Source organism: Passer domesticus, chromosome 18, assembly GCF_036417665.1.
Source record: "Passer domesticus isolate bPasDom1 chromosome 18, bPasDom1.hap1, whole genome shotgun sequence".
Lineage (NCBI taxonomy): Eukaryota > Metazoa > Chordata > Aves > Passeriformes > Passeridae > Passer > Passer domesticus.
Window position 1 is genome coordinate 7,638,241 of NC_087491.1, and position 10,543 is coordinate 7,648,783.

The 10,543-nt window shown below is 43.6% G+C and overlaps 1 protein-coding gene across 1 annotated transcript; it reads left to right on the plus strand.

Annotated features, from left to right (window-relative positions):
• The first annotated feature begins 12 nt into the window (after positions 1 to 12).
• On the plus strand, positions 13 to 6,965 carry SET (SET nuclear proto-oncogene). The gene is made up of 8 exons (XM_064393367.1): positions 13 to 353; positions 1,503 to 1,560; positions 2,523 to 2,665; positions 3,263 to 3,366; positions 3,543 to 3,656; positions 4,942 to 5,112; positions 5,209 to 5,355; positions 6,258 to 6,965. The coding sequence occupies exons 1-8, from the start codon at positions 281 to 283 to the stop codon at positions 6,279 to 6,281; spliced, it is 834 nt and encodes a 277-aa protein (XP_064249437.1). The 5' UTR covers positions 13 to 280; the 3' UTR covers positions 6,282 to 6,965.
• Positions 6,966 to 10,543: the final 3,578 nt, after the last annotated feature.

Sequence of the window (10,543 nt, forward strand, 5' to 3'; positions counted from 1 at the left end):
CGCCGCGTGCCCGCCCCTCGCCAGCAGCAGAGGAGGAGGTGGCGGTGGCGGCTGTGGGCGAGGGAGCGCGAGGGGAGTGAGAGGCGCCGTTGCCGCCCCGGTATCCGGCAGGACCGCGCGGAGGAGGCGGGAGCGCCCCGGCGGCGGAGGGAGCTGAGTGGCGGCGGCAGCAGCAGCAGCGGCAGCAGCAGGAGGAGTCAGTGCCCGGCCCCCCCCCCCGCGCAGCCCCGTTGCAGCCCCCCCCCCTCCCTCCCGCCCTCCGCGCTCCGCAGCCACCAACATGTCGGCGCCGGCGGCCAAAGTCAGTAAGAAGGAGCTGAACTCCAACCACGATGGGGCCGACGAGACCTCAGGTGAGGCCGCGCCGGGGGCGGGACGGGAATGGCGGCAGCCGGCGCGGCCTCCGCCTCGCGCCGACCGCCATTTTCCCCCGCCGCACGGGCCGCGGCCGCGCCGGGGGCGGGCGGAGCGCGGGCCCGGCCGGGCGGATGTGCAGGCCCGGCGGCGGCGGGAGGAGGCCATGTTAGCGCCCTTTTGTCTGCGCTGCCGGCCCGGCTTCCCTCCGCGCGGGGCCGGGCGGGGGGCGCTGCGGCTCGGCGGAGCAGCGGGACCCCCCCGCCGCCCCTCCCGGAGCAGCATCCGCGGAGCCTCATTGTGCTCCGCCGCCGCCGCCATGATGCGCCGCCGCCTCCCGCGGCCGCGTGGTGCTGCCGGGCCGCGCGGGGATGGAGCGGCGGAGACACGCGGTGCCGGGGCCGCCCGCGCCGGCCCCACGTGCGATCTCGGCTTTTAAAGGTCGGCGTGGCCCGCGGCCGCGGCGCCTTCCCCACGTGCGTGCCCCGCGCCCGCAGAGGCAGCGCTGTCCCCCAGCGCGGGCCGCGCACCGGGCGCTGCTCCGCTCCTGCCGCTTCCCGCTGCTTCCCGCTGCCGCTCATTCATCTCCCGCGCCGTGGGTAAACAGCGCTCCGTAAGCCCGGCCTCGGCCGGACTTGCTCCAGGGGAAGTGCCCAATAGAAAATACCTGCCAAACGGCGGCTTTCGCGGCTCTTTCGTTTGTAATTCGCTTTTTGAACGCTCTTTTCGGTTTTTCCAAGGTGGCATGTGCCCAGATAGGCTATTCCTATTGATATTCCAGCGCTCTGTGAATTACTTTAGCTTTCTTTAAATGTGTTGGTCGTAGCAAATGCGGCGTACAACTTTTCAATTAAAATATTATTGGCTTATAATTTAAGTTGGCTTGTAAAACAGTGTAGCGGGATGTGAGCTGTGGTTTGTAAGGGTGATCTCACTTTAAGGGCTGTTTTATCAAACTTTGCTGCACTTCAGCTGCAGCACGCCTTGTAAAGCTGGTGTTTTGAGGCGTTGTAACTCTTGTGACATTTAATAGAAATACTTGAGAACTTCTACAGTAGATCGCTAGAGAATTTCTCAAAGGGAAATCCCAGGTGATTTGTCAGGCTTGTGAATGAAGGGATATTGACACATTTTCATCTGTTTTTCAGAAAAAGAGCAACAGGAAGCAATTGAACACATTGATGAAGTACAGAATGAAATAGACAGGTAAACATTATCTAACTTGTAAAATGTTTTAGCAGAAATTGAAATGTAGCTGATAAAAGTGAAAGTGTTTAGTAAAGCGAGCACTCTGTAGTACTCACTGTCTTTGAACTCCACCAAGATATACCTGTGTTCTGACTTGATTAGAGACATTAAAATAACAAAGAAGTGTCCTGGTTTCTTGCTTAATTGTGTATAATTAAAGAGGTAGAACTTGAGTTTAAAAATTTTAATTAATTGTGGTATTTTTACTAATAGAAATGTATTTCACATTGGCTTCTCAAGTTAATGTGTAAGCTATTTGGCTAAAGTATTTCCCTGTTAGCAAGCAGAACCAAACACTTGGCTGAAAAGTCAGCTTTTATTATACATTTTTATTATAATATTCATGTGCTTGTGCAATAATATGCAGAAAATGTCTCTGAGATGTTAATTTTTTATGCCAAAGCTCTTGGGGCTGTGTGTTCTGTGTCAGTCCCTGCCTGCATGTTCTCTCCATGCCCAGTGTCCTACAAGGACTGCAGGTGGCTGTTGGGGCTGTGGATGTGTGAAGCTGTTGCAGTATGAGGGCTTTGCCTTTTTACAACTGCTCAATTTTAAGTCTTCAGATTTTGCCTGCACAGGGTGCAGAATTTCTTTGCTGTAGCTTCCTTGCCTGCCTAAAAGTTTTAGGGGGCTGGTGGTAGGGCTGTGTTACCCTTCTGCAGGTTTTATGCAGGCGAAATGTTCAAGAGGTAAAACACTGCTTTGTGTTAGAAGGTTCCATTCAGACCAGTGAGATTGCTTCTGGCAGAATGTTTTTAACAGTTGTTACAGCTCTGAGCTTCTGGGGTTTTTGGGACACTTCATCTGCAGAGGATGGCAGACTGGTCTTATCAAACCCTTTCTGCTCTTAGTTGACTGTTCTGATGTGTCCTTGAGTCCCACTTCTCTCTCTGTGGTTAACATGGCTCTTTCAATTACAGACTGAATGAACAAGCCAGTGAGGAAATTTTGAAAGTAGAACAGAAATACAACAAACTCCGCCAGCCATTCTTCCAGAAGAGGTCAGAATTGATCGCCAAAATCCCAAATTTCTGGGTAACAACATTTGTCAACCACCCACAAGGTACATTCTTAATAGCCCTCTTTTTTACCCCTGTAAATTCAGTGTTTGCTTGATTGTTATGTGAGTGCCTAAAAGCTCCAAGGGTCTTGTGGTGTTGTTACTAAGCATACAAAACACTTCCTTTCTGTCCTAGATTTGTTTAAGCTTTGTCTTTTTCACTTGTTGGCCAAAGGAACATCTTGTTTATTAAAATATTTCAATCCTGAAATGTCTTTCTGCATTTTAAATTGCAAGTTTCCCACTTTATTCGGTTCACTGGGAACTTAAAGCAAAAACAAACAAACAAAAAAAATTGGTTTAGATTGTTTGGGTGTTTTTTACTTGGAATGAACTCCTTGGGACTCTGACAATAAACTTTCTACAGAACAAGTTCGTAGACTGCTTAGATTGGGCAAACTGCATGCATGAAAATCTGTTTCAGAGGGAAGGGTGGGTATGTGTGGGTAGGCTGTTGGCTGGTAACTTGAAAAGGAAGAGCCATGAGAAATTGGCTGGGACAGATGTGTTGCTTTTTAGATGTTCCTGGCTCTCAGTTTCCTGTGTTTTGCCTGCCTCTTTCATGACTTTGTTAATGTGGGATTCCTCCTTCTCTCTCAGTATCTGCACTGCTGGGAGAAGAAGATGAGGAAGCACTGCATTACTTGACCAGAGTTGAGGTGACAGAATTTGAAGACATCAAATCAGGTTACAGAATAGATTTTGTAAGTACTTTAAGTGGTTCATTTGTGATTTTGCTGTAGTTTTTTTTTTAATGTAATTGCATGTTGGGTTGTAGTTTATAACTTAAGTCTCCACACTTACCTATTTAGTGCCAGGTTTGACTTGATATGTGTGTTTCCATTCTGTGGGTTCTAACTCTTTGCTTTCTACTCTGCAGTATTTTGATGAGAATCCCTACTTTGAAAATAAAGTTCTCTCCAAAGAGTTTCACCTCAATGAAAGTGGAGACCCATCTTCAAAATCTACTGAGATCAAATGGAAATCTGGAAAGGTATGTATTGCATCTGGGAGAACACAAGTGAAAACATTACCAAGTGCATTAGCTTGTCTCTTCCTTGGCCAGGATCTAGACTGTGTTGTGTTGTTTACTTAAAATAACTGTTAAATGAAGAATTCCAAGGACAACAGGTTTAGGGGGATCAGATAGCAGTGTGTGATCTTGTTTTATATTTTCCTCTATTTCTTTGACTTCATTTCCAGATGCCACATCTTTTGTAGAATTTGCAGCCATAATAATGTGGGCATACCTGTCACCCAGGCAGCGTTCAAGAATCATTAATTTACTGCAGTTTATTTCTGTAGAAGTTCTTCAGTGTTATCCTGAAGATTTTGAACTGAGTTTTTAAAAGTAGAGCTGAGGCTTGCAGTTAAAATGCAGTTTGTTTTGTCACTCTTGAGACCAAGGAGAAAATTTAATGTTTTTTGTATTGAGAACTAGAATTTTCCCTTTTGTACCAGAAATTGCATTCCTGTACAGACCAGTCAAGTGATCTTTACAATACAGCACAAAATCAGTGTGAATTCTGTTTTGTTCTTCTTAAACAGTCTGAATCTAGAAATGTTGTCATTCTGTCAGGAGAAAAAAAACACTGGAAGTGTGGTGTAACCACATGGTGAAAGAAATAATTTATTTAATTTCAGACTTAACAAGAAGATTGTTGCAAACTTACTACACTTTTTTCTAGGATAAGGTGATAGATACAGACCTTACATGTATTCTTGTAGCCATGTGTTTTAGCAGTTTGTGTGGGGTTTTTTTGCACATACTGTAGAGAGTGGCCTGAAGACTTCAGAGTGGGAAATCTTAGGCAAAAAGGCCTAGGCAGGTCTTTATATCCAAATGCTAAAAGAGCTTAGAGGTGTGGAGGCTTTCTTAAATTGGATGTATGTAGTAGTTGCTGCAATTACAACTACTCTTGAGTGGCATTTAGTCATTGTGAGACCTTGTAAGTTCAGTGTGTCATTAAACACTCTTCATACTTGTGTTTCCCTGAGATAGGGAAATGTAAATCAAATGTGAGATTGTGAATTTTCAGTGTTCCAGTGGAGGCCATTGAAAGAAACAAGTGGGTTTACTGTTCTCTCATGTTCATGAGAAATGCAATATCTTCTGTCAGTTGTTTGTGCTTCAGATGTGTTTTACAGACTTACCCTCAAAGAGGGAGGGGAAAGTGACTTTTTAGGGTTGTTTAGACAAGTACATTTTTAAATGGTGCTTATAGGGAAAAAACACCATAGAAAGACAACTTTAGAGAACTTCTTAACTTTCTTTTCAGGACCTGACAAAACGTTCAAGCCAGACACAGAACAAAGCCAGTAGGAAGAGGCAGCATGAAGAGCCAGAAAGCTTTTTCACCTGGTTCACTGACCACTCTGATGCAGGGGCTGATGAGTTAGGAGAAGTCATCAAGGATGACATCTGGCCAAATCCCCTACAGTACTACTTGGTAGGTACAGCCCTGAGCAGGGCATCTGCACCCTCAGCAGCTCTGGGAAAGAGTGAATTTGATCACTGTAGATGATGTTGCAAATGTGTCTTTAAGGTTCCTGATATGGATGATGAAGAAGGGGAGGGAGAGGAGGATGACGATGATGATGAAGAGGAGGAAGGATTAGAGGATATTGATGAAGAAGGAGATGAAGATGAGGGGGAGGAAGATGAAGATGATGATGAGGGAGAAGAAGGAGAGGTGAGTAATTTTTTCTCTTCATGCCACTTGTGTGAGGTGTTTGAGAGGGATCTTGTAAGAATACCAAGCCATTGTGGCCAAGGTGAACTGGCTCTTTCTGCACCCCAAGGTGTGAGAATTGTGACTGCATTAACTTGAGTGGTTTCGGGTAGAATAAGTGTGTTTGTGTGTATGAGAGACAGTGGAAGTACATAGTTTCAGTAAATTTGTAAGGGAAGTGTTCTAGGAGAACTAAGATTAATGTGACAAAATTCTTACTTCATTACTGAGTATTCTAGCAGTGCTTTACATATGAATGGCTTTTGTTGATACATCCAGTCATCCTTCCCACTTGTTGGTTTATTTCTGCTTATGGCCAGCCTAGCTAAGACTTTCTGTTGGGTTCAGGAATTAGAAATTTGCTTTAGTAGTAAGTGGGAGTTCAGGTTCAGCATCCAGGGTGTTGGGAAGTTAGTTTAGAATGTCTTTGTTTCTTGAAACTGGGTGTGGTGTGTCTGACTTCAGCAGCACAAACCACGTGCAGTGAGAGGAGGGCTCTGGGCTCTGTTCTGTAACCTAGAATTTGACCTGTGAAAGGTGAAACATTTTGTTCTTCTGAGTTCTAAATGAGGGGGAAAAGATGACCCCTTCATTTTCCACATGTTAAACTCATGTCAGTGCTTGTAGTGATTCTAAGTCACAGTTTGTCAAACCTCTGATGTGTTTTCTTTGGGACAGCCAGGGAGTGAGTGATTTCTGTGTCGTCAGTAGCTGGGCACCCAGGGCAAGTGTTACCATCCTTTAGTGAGGGAAGAGATGATCATACAGCACCATGAGTAGCACTGTAAAAAGTTCTGGTCACTGCATTTGCTATCTGAAGTTTAGTGATTAGATTTATTTAATTCTTGCTTATCTTTCAACAGGAGGATGAAGGAGAAGATGACTAATTGAACACTGATGGATTCCAAACCCCCTTTTTACCTTTTTAATTTTTCTCCAGTCCCTGGGAGCAAGTTGCTGTCTTTTTTTTCTTGTGCTCAGTCGCCTTGTTCTCTTGAGGTCTCTTTTTCTCTCCTCTACACCATGGTTCACAATTTCTTTTGGGGAAATATCTTGAGCAGAATACAGTGGAAAAGAATCTACCAGTTTCTGTTTCAAGTTCATTTTTATCCCTTTCTGTCTCAAAACAAAAACTGTTTATGAATTCAACACACCATGTTCTGTGGGAAAAAAGAAAACCTTCTGCTCCCTTCACTCTGCTGGAAGCTGAAGAGTGCTAGGCCCCTGTGTAGTAGTGCATAGAATCTAGCTTTTTTCCTTCTTTCTCTGTATATTGGGCTCAGAGATTACACTGTGTCTCTATGTGAATATGGACAGTTAGCATTTACCAACATGTATCTGTCTACTTTCTCTTGTTTAAAAAAAAAGAAAAAACAACAAAAAAATAAAAATAAAAATGGGGTTATAGAAGGTCAGCCGGGGTGGGTTTCAGAAGTTTGGGTGGGTTAAGTGGGCATTTTGACAACATGGCTTCTTCTCCTTTGGCATGTTTAATTGTGATGTTTAACAAACATCCTTGCAGTTTAAGATGACACTTTTAAAATAAAATCTTCTCCTAATGATGACTTTGAGCCCTGCCACTTGATGGAGAATCAGCAGAACCTGTAGGATCTTATTTGGAATTGACATTCTCTATTGTAATTTTGTTCTTGTTTATTTTTAAAATTTTTTTTGTTTGTTTTTTTTTTGTGGTTTTTTCCTTTTTTTCTTTTTGGTTTTTTTTTGTTTCACTGGAAAGGAAAGAAAGATGCTCAGTTTTAAACGTTAAAGTGTACAAGTTGCTTTGTTACAATAAAACTAAATGTGTACACAAAGGGACTGGTTGGTCTTCACTGAAAGAAACAGCTTTTATATCCTATTTAGAACTTGCTGTAGTTTCTTGGCATTTTTGGGGGCATTTTGTCAGTATTTCTGTAGTGCAGTGCAGCCTTGTGGTTGTGTGGACTGAACCAGTTCATGTAGTTCCCACTATTTCAGTACCTGTAAAGTGTTTCCTGTGGTAGTTCCTACTGCACACTGACCCTTGAGTTCCCTCTAGGCTCGTGTGCTGTGTGTGAAGACACAGGTATATATTCAGGTTTTGCAAAAAGGAAAGTCACTTGATTTGTAGAATTTTTAGTAATTTGCAGTACTGTATCTCCAGTACATCAGTTTGCATGAAAATACCATGCAAGCTCAGAATAAAAAGACCAACGGGTGGTTTTAAAATATTTGGGTGGGTTTGTAAATCTTTTCAGTTGAAAACAAATCTTAATTGCAAGCTAATTTGGGGGCTATTTCAAAGAGCAAGATTCTTAGTAAAGTTCATGTATAAAAAGTTGCTACTTCACTGCTTTTTTTTCCTTGGTAGCAGCATGTATATGTGCTTTAGATACACTGTACTCTCATTTTAAGAGACTGCATTTGAGAAACTTGTAACAATTTCACATAAGAGGGTGTTGGAACTGGTATTCCACAAAATGTAATGGAAGTTGTTTTAACATGCTTTGCTTTTGAAATATTTAAGAAAAAATGTTCTATCAGCTCATCTGAAATTCCAACAGCTCTTTGGATGTGTAGAAAAGACTGTCTTCTGGGAAGACTTGTTATATTCTCTGATTCCTTTTCCTCACAGAATTTGCTGTAGTCAAATTCAGCTTTTTTTGATGCCTAAGAATACACTTGGCAGAACAAAATCAATGTCTGGTTGAGACGTGCACAAATAACATGTGTGAGGGAAAACATTCTGTAAGTGTGTGGTCCAGCTTGGATTCAATCCAGTTATCAGAGACAATGCAACGTCCAGTCTCATGTGATCAATGCAAAAATAAGACAACCATGTACTTTATTCCATCTCAACAAAAGCTTCTGCCCTCATCCTGCTTTGCAGAGCCAAGTACAACGTTGATCAGTAATGGTTTCTTACCATCTAGAGAGAGAAGGAACAAAACCCATGAAGTCCTATAAATTTTAGTGTTTTTTAATTTGATTCCTTTTTGTTGTAAGATTGAAAATAGCTTCCTGTTGTGGTAGAGGGTCAATGTGCTGTTTCTTGCCATGATGCCTCATTACTTAATTTTTATGTAGTCCTAATTGTAGTTCCTCGAGGAAAATAATCTTTTGCTAGTCTTGAATGCTTTAGGAAAAATATTGTGCCATTGTTGTTCCATCTCTGTTGGTTACTAGCAGAAAACTTATAAAAACTGTTTTGAAAGTAATCAAAGCTTCAGGCTCTGGAAAGTCAAATACCAGGAACAAGAAATGAAAAGTCTGGATAATTAAATGCTACTTAAGAGATTTTTCTTGCGCATTCTTTAGGATTTTACAGGGTGCCAAAATACTCTTGCTACTGTACTGATAATACTGAATTTGCTGTGAAACTTGAGGGTTTACTCCTGGCAATGGCTAAAGAGTAAACTGACATGGTAAAAGAATAAACCATATTAGTTAAGTGTTATTTTAATTTTTTTTCTTCTAGTATGGAAATGATTAGGGATTAACACATTTCTCTGCAATGCTCAAGAAATACTACAGCTGGCCATCGTGTGCTCTGACTGTTCACTTAATGTCTAATTTGGCTGAATATATGTAATGGGTGTCCATTTTTTACTGGATTTATTTTATATGTGTATAAAGAGCTTTTAAAAAGACATCTACCTTGGATAATAACGGGAGATTAATTCTTATTAAATATCATTAATTCCCCATTGCTTGAGCTCCTCACATACGGTTAATCCCACCCTGTGAAATTTGTCACAGGTGGTAAATGACTTCAGGTTTTTTGGCTTGAATTTCCAGGGTTAGAACATAGGGTTGGCAGCAATTTAATAAAGGTAAAGCTGCTGTGCTGGGGCTATATGGACTATCTCAAGGGTTATTTTTAAGTTTAAAGTTTAATTGGTATAAAATGGAATATTTTGTCTGTAATTTCTTGTGCCAAAGGAAACAAATACAGCTGAGTGTGTAAATACAGTCAGGAAGGTTTGGGGCTTTTAAAGAGATTATCTGTGTACTTATTCATACTTGTCAACATAGTTTCTGTCCCTGTAAACAAGCATTATCTGAATCGATTTCTCAGTCATTTATGATATTCATTTGAATCTGTAAGCTCTTTGTACCACACTAAACCAGGTGCATAAGGATAGTTCTTTGTTTATTGGATACTGTTCCTGAATTTTGAAGCCATGTTGTTTTTTGTTTTGGTTTGGTTTTTTTGTTTTTTAAAGAGAATGAAATCAATGAAATAATTTCTCTGCTGTACCTTCAAGCTATCCTTCTGTTTGAAGGAATTAAAATACATTTAACTGTTACTTGATGTTACTATTTCTAAGAGTCTTTTTCAAAAGAATCAGTTTTTTAGTCCCCAACTCGGCACAATCTTTCAGGGGTGATGTGGACAGTGCTTGCTTTTCCTTTATGGAGAAGAGTGAGGGGAGGTCGCAAGTGACTGGTAGACCACACTTGCTTCCTGCGGGAACCAGATTTATGCTTAATGTCCTTCCTCCCTCTCCTGGATTAAAAATTGAAACTCTTTAAGACTTTTTCTTGATCATCACCTTTTCCGCGTGCTCTCTCGGGTGTAATGGAGGACAGGGACTGTGGTTCAAGGTCGGGCCGCACCTTCAGCCCCCGCCCTGCTCCGGGAACCCCCCAAGAGTCCGCACAGCTCCCGGGCCGCTGCCCCTGCCCCTTGCCGGCTGCTGGGCAGGGCCGGCTGGATCATCCCCGGCACCAGGGCTGCTGCCCTGCGGGATCCTGGAGGGGCTGGAGGGGCACACGGTGCTCCCAGTGTGACACTCGCCTTCCCGCGGGACAGGGGGCTGCCGCCTGGGCAGGCACTGCTGATCCCACGTACCGGCCCCCTCTCTCCGCAGGATTTGTGGGACACAGCTGCACCGTGCCTGGGGAAGGGGGCTGGGATGCTGGGTAGCCAGGGACACAACTGGGGTCACCCGGGAGCTGGGAGCCAGCCCTTTCCCTCCAGGCTGGGGCACTCCAGCTCCCCAGCATCCCTGATGCCCCTTGCCTTTCCTCTGCCTCCCCTGGAGGGTCTGAGACCTGAAGGAAAGAGGGGGAAGCTGCTGTAGGAGCCCTGAGTGCATGGTGGGCAAAGGACCCCAGCCCAGAGCCCCCCGGGCACATCCCCAGTGACCCCAGCCCAGAGCCCCCC